This window comes from Lathyrus oleraceus, chromosome 1, assembly GCF_024323335.1.
Source record: "Lathyrus oleraceus cultivar Zhongwan6 chromosome 1, CAAS_Psat_ZW6_1.0, whole genome shotgun sequence".
Lineage (NCBI taxonomy): Eukaryota > Viridiplantae > Streptophyta > Magnoliopsida > Fabales > Fabaceae > Lathyrus > Lathyrus oleraceus.
In genome coordinates this window covers 134,663,365-134,680,691 of record NC_066579.1, presented here as the reverse complement: position 1 = coordinate 134,680,691, position 17,327 = coordinate 134,663,365, and the positions used below count along the sequence as shown (strand labels likewise).

The window sequence follows — 17,327 nt, the reverse complement described above, 5'->3', positions numbered from 1 at the left end:
CAATAGCGTGAATTTTACTATTGAACAATGTTGAACATGTCATTCAAAAGTTCGTTAACACCTTGTATGTTGAGGTTTTATTGTAGATCATGGAGGCCAAACAAGGCTTTAAGTTATGTAACCTAAGGTAAATCATGAGTATCTATCGGAGTAATTTAGATAGATTTGGCCAATTGTTAAGATCAATCTAAAAATAGATGTAGAGGAATAGGTGGAGGAAGAGGTGGAGTATTATTCGTTGCTAGAGCATCTGATGCAGCTTCATCCGCAGTGGCAGACCTGGTAGCCTTAGATCAAGCCATCACAAAAAATTATGAGAATTGAAGCTCTAGAAATTTGAGGATATAAAGTTGAGATCAAGCTTTTTTGAAATAAGACGTGATAGATCTTTGAGTTTGATCGAGGATGCTTTTGCTTTGATGATTGGAGGAGTTTACAAACTGAGAAGTTTGAGAGATGGAATCGTTAATTCGTGGAAATCGTAGGAATTAGATGTCGATTCCCATAGGCGGTGCCACTAGTTTGTTTCGGAAACAGAAAAAAATGAAGTTGGAAAAATGATGATCTTGAACGATGATGATGGTGGATCATGACTTCCCGATGCGGTGGAGTGGGGCCTACAAGATTATCACTCTAACACTCAAGTACATATACATAACCATAACACCTCTTTATTTTCATACACTAGACCTTTTCCTAGAGCACATTTAATGTATCTCAGAATCCGGATAACAACATTCATGTGTTCCTGACAAGGGGAGTTTAAGAACTGACTTACCACACTAACTGCAAAAGAAATGTCTAGACGAGTAACTGTGAGATAATTCAACTTTCCAACCAATCTTATATACCTTCCTGAGTCAGATAGAGGCTCCCCCTGATTGGATAGTAGTTTGACACCTGGATCCATAGGAGTATCAACTGGCTTAGCATTCAACAAACTCATTTCTTCCAAAATATCCATAGCATATTTCCGCTGAGAAATCACCAAACCATCTTTAGATTGACCTAACTCAACCCTACAAAATCGGTTGGTAGAGTGAGGATTGCCCCCCACTAGTAAACACATGTTCATGCCATATATTGTCTGATGTGGCACTCTTAACACACCCCCTCACGCCCAGAACTGGACATCTGGAGCATGGAAATAAATGGTGGGTGGCTCGATAACGAAAACCATAGTAGGTGGCCCACCAGATCTTAAACCAGGCTCTGATACCATGTTAATAATGTGTGGTTTGACCTAACTCAACCCTACAAAACCGGTTGGTAAAGTGAGGATTTCCCCCATTAATAAACACATGTTCATGCCATATATTGTATGATGTGGGACTCTTAACAATATTCATATAACAAAATTAATTGTTGGATTGAAAGATACTATTATATAGATCATGCTTATAAAATTTAACTTCAATCTAAAATCATTTGAGTTGTTAATGAGATGCATAAAAATTAACACCTTACGAAAGCTTGTCAAAATGGTTAATTTTGATCAATCTCTTTAACATATCTAATGATTTCTGATTGATGTTAAATTTTATAGACATGATCCATATTAAGTTTTTCACTCATGAGAGGCGTTGACAACACGTCGCCCTAGGGAGGGTATCACCTCGTCCTAAGGTTTTCTTGCCTCCTAATCGTGGGAAATGTGGGATAAGACGTTCCTTGAGAGAGAGAAGTTAGAGTCATTAACTAACCCATTCCCCCTTGGAAATAGGTATTCAACGGTCCATCATTGACTAGGTAGGTGGTGACCCTTTCTAAGAAAACCCCAGGCCTACGAGGACTTTATATATACCTCTCCTCAAGGGGAGGAAAAGGACAGATCTTAAGCCATACATATCACACTTGCATATACGCTTCTACCTAAGCACATTATTCCATGACAAGGCCCCTCATCTCACATGAGCAGGTCCCTAAAACCACCACAAATCACCATCGTAGAAGGCTTCTCACCACCGTGGGCAAGCTCTAACCATCGTATTTGTTATACACCTACAAATGCATCTGAGTCTCCCTGCCCTTGCAGGAGGAACACATATATCTGTAGTTTTTTATCAATCTATAAACGAATAATTGTGGGAGACTATTTATGATTGCTAGACATAATGCATACCTAATTGTGACATCAGTATTTTATGCTTGATCACATATTTGTTGGTTGTGACTTCACCCAAGACATTGGAGGATTATAATCATACAAAGCCGGTCACGCAATGAGAATGTGTGTGTAATTATTTTTTAGGCTTAATTGCAACTTTGTTCCCCCTATTTTTCTTTTTTTTTAGTTTTAATCCCCCCTTTTAAAAACTATATTTTTGGTCTTAAGTTTTTTTTTGGATTTTAGTCCCCTCACCTTTTTGAGAATAATTTTTGATGATGTGGTGCATATTCTGATGATGTGTCAATTTCTATTTGCCCAAGTATATTTCCACCTCATATCAATTCATTTAAAATTAAATTATTTCATTTCATTTAATTTTAATTCAATTATTCTTATAAATCAAGTACTTAAAAATCAGAATAGATAGAACATTAAAGAGACATTGAACTTGTTCTCCTTCTTCTCATATTTCTGGGTTCATATGGGTCACAATTTATCTATTTCTGGGTTCCTTGACATCACATATATTCCTCCTCAGCATTGATATAGCAAGAGAGACCCACCAATCATTTAACCTTGTAACTCAAAAAACCTATTGGAAACATAAGAAAGTTCATACCAACCAATAAGTTCATACCAACCAGTACTAGCAATAAGTCCTTCCACTACGCCAAATAAGGGAAAAGAGGGCGCTTTTTTTGGCCTATAACAGCGCTTTAAAACGCCCTCTAATCTGGCGCTGGCATAGGTAAAGACAGCGCTTTTTTTCCTGGTGAAAGCGCTCTATAAAGTGGCTCTTTAAGCCCTTTAAGGGCCACTTTAGAGGGCGCTTTTTAAAGAAAGCACCCTCTAAAGTGGAAACTTTTAAGGGTTTAGAGGGCGCTTTTACTGGAAAGCGCCCTCTAAAGTGGAAACTTTTAAGGGTTTAGAGGGCGCTTTTACTGGAAAGCGCCCTCTAAAGTGGAAATTTAAAGGGTTTAGAGGACGCTTATTTTGGAAAGCACCCTCTAAAGTGGGTGGTTATTTAAATTTTTTTTTTAAAAAGCGCTATATTTATTTATTTATTTTAGACAACCTGTATATTGAAGCAGTACACCTAAAACTGTATATTCTTATCATTTTTCAACACACAAAATATTATAAAATAACAATGGGAATGACCAAAGCAAAAACATCAAAATATATTCTTATCATTTTTCAACACACAAAATATAAAACAATTCGAGGTATATGTTTTAAATCATAAACTAATGATTGAATATCTATTTTAGACAGTTTGCATCAGTGATTTACAATACAAATTCATCTGGCACTGAAGTTTCTGCAGTACTTGTTAAATGATAATTCATCTAGAAGTACAAAATATACAGAAAAAATTACTATGATAGTTGAAATTTAGAAGTTTCAAGTCTTAAAATCAAACTATAAGTGGGGGCATTTCAATTCAAGAACATTTCTCTCTTTCACAAGACTGTTATCAGAAATTGAATGGAAACCTATTTGGAACGTAAACCAGGGATATTTTTAAGACCCATCTTGCCAAGGACAAGCTTAGGAATAGCTGGAGGGCTATCAAGCCCCATGCATCGACTGAACTCATTTGCAAGCTCCACTAACCTATACTTATCTTTCCCCACTTTCTTGTTAGAGTTGTAGTAACCAAGCCATGCCTGATTTGCTGCTTCTTTATTTTTCATCTCCACATTGGATAGAGCCCTTTCCACCTGTTAACAATTTAAAATGTAAGTGCATCGTTGGAATCACAGTGAGTTTAATGAACTCGAGGTGGCATTGTAATTTTGCTAAAGCTTTAAAATTTAGCTTTTGCCAAAATCATGGTGACACACCGCGATCCTGCCAAACTCGTAGCTAATCGTTGCTCCACATATTGGTTTGTTTGTCTAAAAACTAGCTAAAGTATTAGAAGAAAATCAATAATTGTCTCCCTTGTATATCCAAGTATACCTTTTTCTTAGTGTCAGGATCAACTGAAGGGACCGGAGCTTTCCCAATAGGTAAATCTTTTGCAGTAGCTAAAAAGAACTCTTCCCAAGGAGCTAGTAGCAGTATGCCCTGCCCTTCTTTTCCTCTTCGCCTCGTTCTACCTAGTCGATGTATATATTGTTCTCTATCAGCCGGTAGACCAACCTGTTCATTGTAGAAATGGAAGAAACATGACAATTTGAAATCAATAAAAGCGTTAAATAATTTGGCAAATCATAATCAAAAAGGCTTGCACTTTTAGCAAATGTATGTATTGAGTGTCCTTACGAGTATGCGTTAAACAGGACAGAAATTCATATGGACACGAGCATGCTGGTAATATAGTCACAAGTGAAACAAGGAAGGAGATCCAAATATACCTGTACAACAAGAGTAACATCTGGATAATCAACTCCACGTGCAGATACATCCGAAGTAACCAAGATGAGACCCTTTGACTTCCGGAATTCATCAGAAACTCTGGTTCTATAACTCTGAGGCTTTCTTGAATGGATTTCTCTCACATTCAAGTTCAACTCCCCAAGGAGATCAGCAACAAGTCTTGTGACCATAGCGGTTGTGCAAAAAACAAGAACCTGATAAACCAATAGCTACATTACATATCCTCCAAATCCATGTAAACATGATTGTAAAAGTTAAACTTTGTTGTCAAATCACAGTTTACTAATCCAAAATACTAATCTAAACAGTTCATAGTGAAAGGACAGAGAAAAAATTAAAATACAGTTGGTTGCAGATTAGAAAGCAAACCTTGTAGTCAACATCATCTGCAATGTGCTCCTTCAGAATAGTATAGAGTACCTTTGATTGGTAGAAGGTGTTTTAGATATTGCTGCCTCCTTTTTCTACATCGAGAAACAAATGGAACAGTTGGTGAAATTTAACCCATAATGCCTAGTCTCCATTGCTAGCATTGCAACACAATAATTATTGTTGAGAATACTCAATAAATGTATGAACCAAGAAAAATGAAACCAAAAATGAACAATAGCGAACGTCAGAAGAGAAACCAAGTAATATGAAGATTAGAAAAATACCTATGGTGTCAAAATCGAACAGCTAACAACGAATTAATAGAAGAAGGAAACGTCGTAGATCTAACAGAGGTGGAAGGAGAACGCCTTAGAAGTAGCGAAAATCGTAGCAGTGAGAACCCTAACGTGAAAAAGAACGAAAATAACAGAGAGTGAAATAATAAAACGCGCAGTATGTTATAATTTTAATGTTTACTAAAGGGGACCTTAGAGGGCGCTTGTGGAAAAAAAGCGCCCTCTAAAGGGGGCCTAAGAGGGCGCTTATGAAAGCGCTCTCTAAGGCTTTCCAAAAGCGCTTTATAAACTGGAAATGCATATGGACTTATAGAGCGTTTTTTTAAAAGTTCCCTCTAAGGGTAACCTTAGAGGGCGCTTTCTAAAAAGCGCCATGTATTGTTGTCCCTCTATCTCCTCCTTATTTTTTCGCTTCACCTTAGAGGGCGCTTTATTACAAAAGCGCCCTCTAAAGTGCGTTGTCTATTCCAGTTGTTCGCTCCTTATTTTTTCGCTTCACTTTAGAGTGCGCTTTTGTAATAAAGCGCCCTCTAAGGTGCGCTGTCTATTCCAGTTTTTGGCGTAGTGTTCAACAAGAACACTCATATCAACCCAATAGAAAACTAGGTATGATAATCATATTTACTCACCAAAACATCCTCCACCATAAAATCCCAAACACAAATAGACATATCATAAGAACACGACACTCAAATTTGGCACGTGCAGAAAAACTTTCACCTTTCTAACAACATACACATGTCCATTAAGCACTGAAATTAGAATCCTAAAACTCCTATTGTCCCAAACCTTAATTGATTTATCAACCGATGCAATGACAATAATACATTCATGGTGGAAACTGCCTCACGAATGTCCCAGACTCAGATAGTACAGTCACCGAAAGAAGAAGCAAAAACATCGGTGTGACGAGGGTTCCAAACGGCGGAGTAAACACATTATGCGAACGGAGGTAGACCAATATACGGTCCATAATTTGACAGTGTCATCCCATGACGCGGAGAGGAAGAAGTCACGACAAACAAGGTTGTAATCAGCAGAGTGAAATTTGCGGTTGTGTTCGTGGAAGGAGCAGACAGGGTTTGATGTTGGAGAAAGAGCGAGGACGTAGAGTTTGACGGAGTTTAAGGATTTGGTTTCATGTGAGTTTAAGGATTTGGTTTGGGTTAAGTGAAAGAGTGGGTGTTAGATAATTGTGTGCATAGTAAGATTAAAGATTTTTATATTCCCAAGAAGAAAAACAATTTCAATATTTTATTTATTATGATTTTTAATTATTAGATTTATTAAAATAATTGAATTGATATTAAATTAAATTAAATAATTTAATTTTAAATGAATTAATGTGATTTGGAAATATATTTGGACAAATAGAAACTGACATATCATCAGAACAAGCACCACATCCTCAAAAATTATTTTCAAATTGATTTGGAGACTAAAATTCAGAACAAAACTTAAAAAATATTCTAAAAATATAATTTTTAAAATAGGGGGATCAAAACTAACAAAAAGACAAAATATGAGGATCAAAGATGCAATTAAGCATATTTTTTAAAAATAATTGTTATATAATAAGACTCGTTATAGATTCAAGTCAAGATTAAACACATGAAAAAGATTCGGGAGGGCTTCACCGTCTCTATCATTATATTTTCTTCTATTAATTTAATTTAAATTGTTTTATATTTGTTGCACAACTAACTCAATCACATCACATATACCCCTCATTTACATTATGTAAATTGCCACCTAATAATAACTATAATCTTTTTAGTCTTGATTTGGTAATCATAATATTTTTGGATCGATAATAATCACTAACCACTTGTGAATTTTTGCTGGCATAATGTACTACACTTACATTTTTACACCCATAGTTGTCAACACAAAGTTCCTTAAGCCGAGTCAATTTTGTTGAGAAGAGAAATTGGTGATTCATATATTCCAAGGTTATAAAGAAGTATGTCATGTATCATTGATTTCACAAGTTGAACTCTTTCCATTATAGACAAAAGATGGCCCTTCAAAGTGGATATCTTATCCCTAACTCTACCTGCAATGGGATGAATTTGAAGCGGCTAATATGTGTGCAATAATCTTGGTGATGATCTTAAATTTGAAATAGGCAAGAGCAAGAGGTCTAACATTCTCAAAATATTTAGCTCCATGGTGTTTAAGTATCAAAGACACATTTATAAAGTTAAAGTTAGGCAAAATTCAACTTTGATCAAAAAATTGTGACACTAAATTCATTATCAACATAAGTAAAATTGTGACACTAAATTCATTATCAACATAAGTTATGGTATTAGGAATAGATCTCTCCACCAAGTCAGATTTTATTCAATCTTCAATCTTCCAGGTAGCTATTAGCATGCTTAAGTCTTGAAATTTCGTTAGTGACATACCTCAATTTAAATGTGTTATTAAATAACTTATGTTACTATCACTATCTTTGAACCACTTACTTTTCATCTTATCCCTTCAAATCTAGTCTTGAATGTGCAGAGCTTTAACAACCAAAAATATATATTGCTTAATGAATGTATGGTCAATAATATGCTTAATTTTGATTCATATGTTTCTTGGGTGATATCACCTATTTTTATTCAATCAAATATTATTATTTTTAAAAAGTGAGTTGTTATTCAATTAAATATTATCATTTTAAAAAAGTGAAATACAATAAACATTATTGAATATATTTTATTTTAATTAAAAACTAAAATTAGAAATCAATAAAAGAACATATTAATATAAAAATGAAAAGTTTATATTATCTTTAGTTACAACAAACACAAAAATATAATAAAATAGAGACGTAATATTAAGTAGAAAGAAGTATAGGTGAAGACAAAGTCAATTGGAGTTGTGTTTTGTGTGGTAATTTTGTTAGACCTAGAGCAGTTATGACATTCTTGCTGGCTTGCCATGGTAGACTGCCTACCAAATCAAGACTCAACCGGTTTGGTTTGTTGGATAATAGTAACTGAGATTTTTGCTCCCATGTGGAAACCATATGTGAGATATTGGATCGAACTTTAGTATGGTTGAAGTGTAGCTTCTTGGTTCGACAATCCGACATGATCTTTAGCATGTCGTCGAAGTCTGTTCACATGTTATAGTCGAAGTATGCTAGGATTGTTAGCATGTCAAATTGGGCTTGTTTGTTATGCTCAATTGTTTAAGTTAGTTTGTTCTCTAAGTTAGCTTGTGTAATGGGTATGTGTGTAAAAGACCATTAGTTTAGTATGTTAGTTTTCTTATAAATAGCATACTAGTCTCTCATCATTGCATAACTCAAATCCTAATTAGGGTGAGCAAAGTTATTTTCTATTCTGTAACACTTGTAATTTTGTTTCAAAGAGAAAGTAAAGAATAGCAGTTTATAACCAATTTCATTGTGTTCTTATTGTTTTCTTCTTTTCTACCCTTGTGGGTTTCTTACCGATCAAGAAACAAATTATACTTTGTAATTCCGGCATTTTTTTCACAACAAATTGGTGCGATTAACGTGGGGAAGGCGCAGTCAACAAAGTATGAGATTGAAAAGTTCATCGGAGTGAACGATTTTGGTTTGTGGAGCTTGAAGATGAAAGCTCTACTGGTTCAGTAGGGTTGTTTAGAAGCGTTAAAGGGGGCTGAAGCCATGGACGTTGCTTTAACGGACATAGAAAAAAGAAAGCTAGTATGTTCCCTTGCTATTATACAGTTTGTTCCAAGGTGGAAATTTGTGAGATATTAGATCGAACTCTAATATGGTCGAAGAGTAACTTTTTGGTTCGACAATTCGGCAGGATCATTAGCATGTCGTCGAAGTCTGCTCACATGTTATAGTCGAAGTATGCTAGGATTGTTAGCATGTCCAATTGGGTTTGTTTGTTATGCCCAATTGTTTAAGTTAGTTTGTTCTCTAAGTTAGCTTGTGTAATGAGTATGTGTGTAAAAACTCATTAGTTTAATATGTTAGTTTTCTTATAAATAGCATATTATTCTCTCATCATTAAACAACGCAAATCCTAATTAGGGTGAGAGATGTTATTTGCTATTCTGTAACACTTGTAGTTTTGTTTCAAAGAGAAAGTAAAGAATAGAAGTTTATAACCAATTCATTGTGTCTTATTGTTTTCTTCTTTTCCACCCTTGTGGGTTTCTTACCGATTAAGAAACCAACTATACTTTGTAATTTCAGCATAGTTTTCACAACACCATATATCACCTTTTTTGTGGAGGGTTGCCATCCTTAAATTGGCTATTGAGACTTTATATGGGGTCTGGCGGTATCGAAATGACAAGTGCTTTGGTAATAGTGTATATAACACTAAAATAGTTGATAGTATAATTGATATGATAGTGTATAAAGGGTGCTATAATGATAGACTTAGACCTCATATAGTTAAGCTAATGATGTACTAGTTTCTCTTTTTTGTGGCTGTTTTGATTATTTTGGTGGGTTGGATCCTAGCGATCGCCTTATTTTTTCCTTGGTTTTTGAATTAATACATCAGTTCCTTTGATTCAAGTAAAGTGAAGTACATAATATATAATATATCAAGTAAAGCAAAGTTAAAAAGAAATATTTGAAGAAAATGCTCAAAAATCTAGCCGACTCAAAGTTTTAGAAAGCTTACCCTTGATAATTACTTACTCCCTTCATTCTCTTTTATAAGCAAATTTTGACTTTTAAATCATTTAATAAATGATGTATTTATACTATATATAGACTAGATTCATTAAATGTTTAATGAATCTAAAATATAAAAATTTTTTAATAATAAAGAATGGAGGGAGTATTATATTTGACATGTTAGTTATCTAATCTAGTTGGAGGATCTGTAATGATTGTATCTTTAAGGGTGTCTCGACAACGGTAAAAAAAAGTGAAGGATACAAGTTTTTATTTTTAGTTTGAAAATATTTTTTAGATAGAGAATAGATAGACTGATGTACTTTTTTTGACTGATTTCGTAACTATATCCTCCGCCTTAACAAATGGTGGATCGAGTGTTTGTATAGATTCTGAGATTAACAGTGGTTTTTGATTTTTGGTCCCCTCTCGGTGAGTTCTTCTCTATTGATGGTGATTATGATAGTCTAAGATCTAGCATGAACTTTTTGGGTGAGGTTTCTAGTTATTTGAGTTTTTGTTTTGTGAGATTCATCTGGATTTCTAGTTGTTTTGGTGCTTCTTTGGTTTTTGGTTTTTGTTTTGTTTGTGGTGGTCCATTTTGTTGGGTCAAATAGTATATTCATCCAAGTCACACATTAGGTAGTAAAAGAGAATAGAATTTGAGTATTAATATAAATAGAGATAGTTAGTTTTACTTTTTCACATAATAACAAAATATAGTTGTTTTGGTGTATTGGGGATTTGGGTAATTGTGTGTTTAGAGGGGTTTTCTATTTTTCCGATCAAAAATAGTTTGTTGAGATGGTTTTCTATTTTTTCGTTCAAAAATAGTTTGTTGAGATGGTTTTCTATTTTTCTGTCCAAATATTGTAATTGAGAGAGTGTTTGCAATTTTTCTATTCAAAAATTGTAATTGAGAGAGATTTACAATTTTTTCGTTCAAAAATTAATTGAGAGAGGGTTTGCAGTTTTTCCGTTCAATAATTGCAGTTCAGAGGATTTGCAATTTCCTCCTTAAAAATTGCAGTTTAATGAGAGAGTTTGTAATTTTGTTTTGAATAGATTAGAAGTTGAATAATGATTGTGTGAGTTTTTTTTTTTTTTTGTGAGTATGTTTCCGCTTGCGTAGAAATTTCTTTATTTTCACAACAATTGGAATCAGAGTTAAGATTCTGATCAAGGGAGGAATGAAGAGTAACAATTATTCTAATAAAGGGGGGAAGAAGATAAAAATATTGAAGAGTAATAATTTTACAAATGTGACTAATCATTATAATTATAATGATCTCTTTGAAGATAAAATTGAAATAAAATGAAGATATGTGAGACTTTGGATGAAGGGAGGATTTGTTTGGTCAAATAGCATATTTATCCAAGTCTTACATTGGATATTAGCAAGAGAAAGGAATTTGAATATTAGTATAAATAAAGATAGTTAGTTTTACTTTTTCGTACAATAATATATTGTAATTTTTTGGATGTTTCGAGAATTTGAATAGTTGTGTGTTTAGAGAGGGTTTTCTATTTTTTTGTTTAAAAATAGTTTGTTGAATGAGTTTTCTATTTTTTGTTCAAAAATAATTTGTTGAGAATATTTGCAATTTTTCCATCAAAAAATTATAGTTGAAAGGGTTTGTAATTTTTCTGTCCAAAAATTGTAATTGAAAGAGAATTTACAATTCTTTTGTCCAAAAATTATAATTGAGAGAAGATTTACAATTTTTCCGTTCAAAAATTATAATTGAAAGAATGTTTGTAATTTTTCTGTCAAAAATTGCAGTCTAATGAAATAGTTGTTGAATTGTAATTCTTTGTGTCGAAGCAGGTTACTCGACAGAACAAGGAAATGTCGAACCACCTAGTATGTTAAGTTGTGTTAGTGCGTCGAAGTGTCGAAGCATGTTGCTTCACACAGGATTTCAACTTATGCCTATTTTAGTAGTGTTAGCTATTTTTGGCTTTTATAATTTTGGGTTTTGGTTTGAGGTCCAAGTTAACCTAAATCTATAAATAGAGGGAGTAACCCTTATTTTTGTATTGAAGTGAATAGAGTATTCATAACATTGTAATTCATAGTATTTTGCAGTTGAAAAGTGAATAAGAAGTTTTCCACAGTTTGTGGGTAGAGAGAAACTCTGCAGAATTTTAATTCTTCTTCTCCTTCATCGTTCTTTACTTTCCTTCTTTCTCCATTGTTCTTTTCTTTTATTGTCATTGTGTGGGTGATAACAATCTTGTTCATAAAGACTGATTGAAATTCTCCATAGGTTTTGGGGGATTTCCAACATCTGGTATTAGAGTCTGGTTAAACGATTCGTGTGTAGAAAATTACCATGGCAATGAATCATCCAAACAGACATTTTCCAGTAAATCTTCTTATTCTCAAGAACAACAATTATCAGAATTGGTGCAAGCAGATAAAGGTTGTGTTATGTTATCAAGATCTTTGGGATCTTATGAAGGAAGGAGTAGCAACGCTTGCAGAAGACGCGATAGATCAAGAAAAGGTTTCACATAAAGATTTGAAGAAAAAATATTATAAAGCTCTCTTTATAATTAATCAATGTATTGATGCAAATAATTTTGAAAAGGTTAGTGATGCAGAGTAGCAAAAGAAGCATGGAAAATTAAGGAGAAATCGTTTGGAGGCGCGGAGAAGGTGAAAGAGGTGAAATTACAAACTCAAAAAAGAACGTATGAATGTCTTCAGATGGAAGATAATGAAAGCATAACTGATTTCTTCACCAAGGTTACGAAACAGGTGAATCAAATCAAGGTATGTGGAGAAGTATTGACATCAAGATCTATTCTTGGAAATATCTTGAGGTCGTTGGCTCAGTTCGACCACGTGGTAGTAGCCATAGAAGAGTCGAAGATTTGTCAAAACTAACAAAGGAAGAGCTTCAAGGGACGCTTGAATCTCATGAACAAAGAATGGTTGAAAGAGCTGCAGGAAAGTCGAAGAGTGATATGCCTTTGCAAGCTCAATCTGCAAAAGAAAGAAAAGGCAAAGGAAGTTGGAATGGCAACAAAGGCAGAGGAGGCTACAACAATCGAATGGTCAAAATCAGCAAGAAGGAAACTGGTCGAATCAGATAAAACCCTATAACCAAAGCAACTAAAGAGGTGGTATTGCAGGTAGAGGAAGAGGTGGTGGTCAAAAGCCAGACAAAAGTCACACTCAGTGTTACAATTGTCAGAAGTATGGTCATTATTCTAGTGATTTTCCAGAAAAGTAGAAGAATCAATAAAATTATGCAAAGCTAGCGAAACATGAAGAAGAAGAGACGTTGTTGATGGTTACAACAAGAGATGAAGAGAGATTCAAGGACCAATGGTACTTGGACTCAAGATGCTCATCACACATGTTTGGAAGGAAAGATTGCTTTGTCAACATAAAGCCCTCAATGAAGAACATGGTGAAATTTGCAAATGACAACACTCTACCAGCTGAAGGTGTTGGTGATGTTCTGATTATGAGGAAAGATGGCAAGATGTCAGTAATTTCAAATGTGTTGTACATACCAGGCATCAAGAGTAATTTGCTTAGCATAGTCAAAAATAACTACAAGGTGTCGATCAAAGACAAAATGATGAGAGTTATCGACTCAAATGGAAGGTTGATCTTGAAGGCTCCAATGTCTCAGAATAGAACCTTCAAGATTGAACTAAATCTAATTGAGCATAAGTGCCTTGCAACAGTAGCCAACAGAGATGAATGGATGTGGAATTATAGACTTGGCCATCTCAATTTGAAAGACATCATAGATTTGAATAGAAGAAATATGGTTTCAGGATTACCGGAATTCGACATTCCAAATAAAGTGTGTGAAGAATGCGTGCAGGCGAAGCCGCATAAGAACAACTTCAGTAAGGATGCAGGAAGCAGATCGAAGGCAATTCTTGAAGTCATATACTTTTACGTATGTCGTCCTCTCTAGGTGGATTCGATTGGAGGTAACAAATACTTTGTTACATTCATAGATGATTTCAGTCAAAAATTATGGTCTTACTGTCGCATCTCGAAAAATACGATTCCTCGCGATTGTCGCGGAAAAAATTATGTTCGAACAGAGTCGCCACCGAACTTTATTTATCCCAATGAAGGAATAGGAAAATATCGATAAAACCTTAAGGAAATGGAATAATGGTCGTCGCAACCATATTCAGGTTCGGGAGTGGATTACGCAGGAGGAAGGTATTAACATCCCTTACGTCTGTTGTACTCAACGGGAACCTTTTAGTTCTAATTTGTGTTTCGAGTGTTAATTTATGTTTGCTTGTTATCTTTGGGTTATAAAATATTGAAAATAGAAATGGATGAGAACCTCATAAAAGAAGAAAGGGGATGTTTTTTATTAGTGTGCTCGCGAAGATACAACAATCTCCTGCCTACGTATCCTTATAAGGAAATCAGAGCATTCGTAGTTCGGGGACTACGGTTGGTTGGTGTCTTTTACCGAACAGCTGTTTAGATCGCGTTCTAAAGGCTAAATGTTGGCTTGTCTACTCTCGGCGGAGGCTTAAGCATTAGTTTGTTGCGCGCATCAGAAAAGATTAAATAGTGTTCTTTTTGAAAAAAGTTTTGATCATACGGAAGTGACAAGTTGGATTAATATGTTGGATGTTTCGATTGGTTGAGATGTTTTTGGTTGGATGATGATTACTCGGATAGTCGAGTAAGACAACTCGTATCCTAACAATCGGGAAAGGGAACATAAGACTCTAGAACACTTTCTTTTTCATCCTTAATTATAGAAAGGATTTGATAATAGTTTGGGTGTTTTGAATGGATGACGAAGACTTGGATAATCGAGTAAGAGAACTCGTATCCTAATAATCGGGAAAAGGAATAGAAGACTCTAGTCAGCTTTCTGTTTCATCTGAATAATAGGTTTATGTATGGTCGGTGTATTTTAGAATAGACGACAAGTACTTGAATGGTTGAGTAAGACAACTCATATCCAAGCATTTGAGAGGAGGAATTGAAAACTCAAGACCATCTCCTTTTCGTATCGTTTTGATTGAGAATGATTTGACTTATGGTCTGAATTGGTGAAAAATGACAATTGTTCGACTGACCGAGTAAGAGAACTCATATTCAAACAATTGAGGAGTGAAGTTGAAAACTCAAAATCAACTCCCTTTTCATTTAGCTTATTGTGAAAATATTTCGATTTAATCGGAGTTTGGAAGTTGGTATAGGAACGACAATTATTTGACTAACCAAGTAAGAGAACTTGTATTCAAATAGTCGAGGAGAAAAATTGAAGACTCAAAGTTATCTCCCTTTCGGTTTCTTGTTATAAAATGATTTGATTTATTTGTACTTAAATGATTTAGAAATGACGACCATTTGACTAACCGAGTAAGAAAACTCGTATTCAAATAATCGAGGAGAGGAGTTGAAAACTCAAAATCATCCCCCTTTTCATTTTCAAATGAAGTGTTGTTTAGATGTGATTAAGTATTTTAATTTAACTTTCGATGTCGGATCGAGGTTTTAAAATTTGCATTCTTGTGAATGAACTGAATTTATTTAGTGAATAATCCATCTAATTGATTAATTTAAATCAAATAGGTCTCATTGTAAGAAAGCCCAAGAGTAAGCTAGGTGAGGTTGATGGCGATGCTAAAAAGCAATCGACTTATAAGGGTATTTAGAAAATGGGATCGATATTGAATCGAGAATCACTTAATTTTTAATGGTTTATTGAAATTACAACACTTAGAGCGGCTAACAAGTGGATATCATTATAATTTAAAACATGATTTACGTGAAACTGGAAATTCCACAAATGAGTTTAGCCAAGAAAAATGCAAAGTATTAATTCAAACCAATTCTACAAAAGTGAATAAATGGTTGACGTTAATTAAATTTACAAAGTATAATAATTATATAAAGAACATGTATTATTCTATCTCATTTTTATTATTATATTTTATATTTATTGTTATGACCATTCTTAAAAAAAACAATTTAAAAAACAATTTAAGCCCAAATCCGGTTACCTCATAAATCTAATGGAACCAAATTATACATTGAAGTCAGCCGTCCCTACTACCCTCTTTATATTCCCTGGTGCGTGCTACTTCACAGTGAATTTGGGAAAAGATCAATCAGTCAGATTTGGCAATAAACGAAAGCAGACTTGGTCACATGTTTAAAAAAAAAAGAAAATAATGGTAATAATTCTCAATTTAATATCCAGTAACTGCTCCACCTTAAAACACGATATTTTATTTCCTAATACCCCCACTTTCTCTTAAATCAAGAACAAAAGCTGAAACCATCAAATACTAGGAAAAGAAAACAAACATGGCGGCCAATATGAACTCCACGACAACGCTAAGGAGCAGTCACGGTGGCGCCGCCATAATCTCGCGGTGGTTCAACCACCCAAAACCCTACCCCACCTAAAACAATCCCTCTGAATTCGAATCCAGGCTCGGATTTCCAAAAAAACAAACCCATTCGCCCATGTCTTGAATCCCAAACGTAACCCTAACTTTTAACCAAACCAACAACAACAACAGTTCGAAGCAAACAAAGAACGAGAGCTTCACATGCATGAAGATCTAGTTATGAAGGCGATGAGAGGAGATGGAAATAAGAGGAAAGGAAACCGACCTAGGGCTTAGTTCAACGGCGGCGCTCCCAACGAAACCAGGTAGACGAACTCACCTTCGCAACTTCCTTCCTCTGTTTTCGTTTTTTGGATGATTATGTCGATTGCAAGGTGTATTCTCTTTCTATGATTTACTGTTTTTTTGAATATTATGTTTGAAGTTCTTAATCTCTGGGATTTCTGAAAAATATTTGATGTTTGCTGTTTAGTTTTTAGGGTTTTTTTGAAATATCTTGCTGTTGTGTTTTTGATGTGTGAAAAATTGCTCTGTTATCTCGTGTGGGTGTCCTTGCTGTTAACTTCTTATCCATCTTTTTATGAAGAATTTTTTAAGTCTTAAAAGACTCCTTCCTGTTGTACGCTTTTTTTTCCAGATTATATGGGATTCTACTTTTGTTGATTTGTTACCGTTTTAAGCCTTTGTTAAAATGCTTTTTTGGATGTTCAAATTAACCTGCTGGGTAAAGTTTTGAACTAAGTAGTTTATTTAGTTATTTTCCAGTTCCTTAAGCACTTCTGAAAAGTGCTTTTTTATTTAAGCTTATTTTTTCTCTTTGCAGGTTACAGGTGAAGTGACCTGATGGAATGGAAGATGGCTGCTCCAAGCTTCAAGACAACATGTTTTCGTGCCTAAGTCCAAAGGAGGGTTCAATCAGTCCATTGATTTTGGTCTTTATAATGATTCTTGGAATTCTTTTTTTTGTCTGTTGAAGTTGCAAATGACATTTTTATTAAATTAAGATGTAATTAGTTACTATATATTTTTTAGGTTAAATGTATATTTTGAATTATTGGATTGAATTTTAACCATGTAATTACCTTTCAAAACTTTTCTCAATATTTCTAGTTATGCTAATTAATTTAAATCATTTTGAACTTTGTCTTCTTATTTCACTTGACAA

The 17,327-nt window shown here is 34.3% G+C and overlaps 1 protein-coding gene and 1 pseudogene across 1 annotated transcript; both read right to left on the bottom strand.

Annotated features, from left to right (window-relative positions):
- Nucleotides 1-3,606: 3,606 nt before the first annotated feature.
- Nucleotides 3,607-4,881, bottom strand: LOC127095806 (DEAD-box ATP-dependent RNA helicase 31). Its single transcript, XM_051034445.1, has 5 exons — nt 4,865-4,881; nt 4,792-4,795; nt 4,474-4,704; nt 4,076-4,258; nt 3,607-3,834 (listed from the first exon to the last, which is right to left on the bottom strand). Exons 1-5 carry the CDS (start codon nt 4,879-4,881, stop codon nt 3,607-3,609), a joined length of 663 nt encoding a protein of 220 aa, XP_050890402.1.
- Nucleotides 4,882-5,744: 863 nt separating this feature from the next.
- LOC127095799 (peroxisome biogenesis protein 7-like) lies at nt 5,745-6,327 on the bottom strand (annotated as a pseudogene).
- Nucleotides 6,328-17,327: the final 11,000 nt, after the last annotated feature.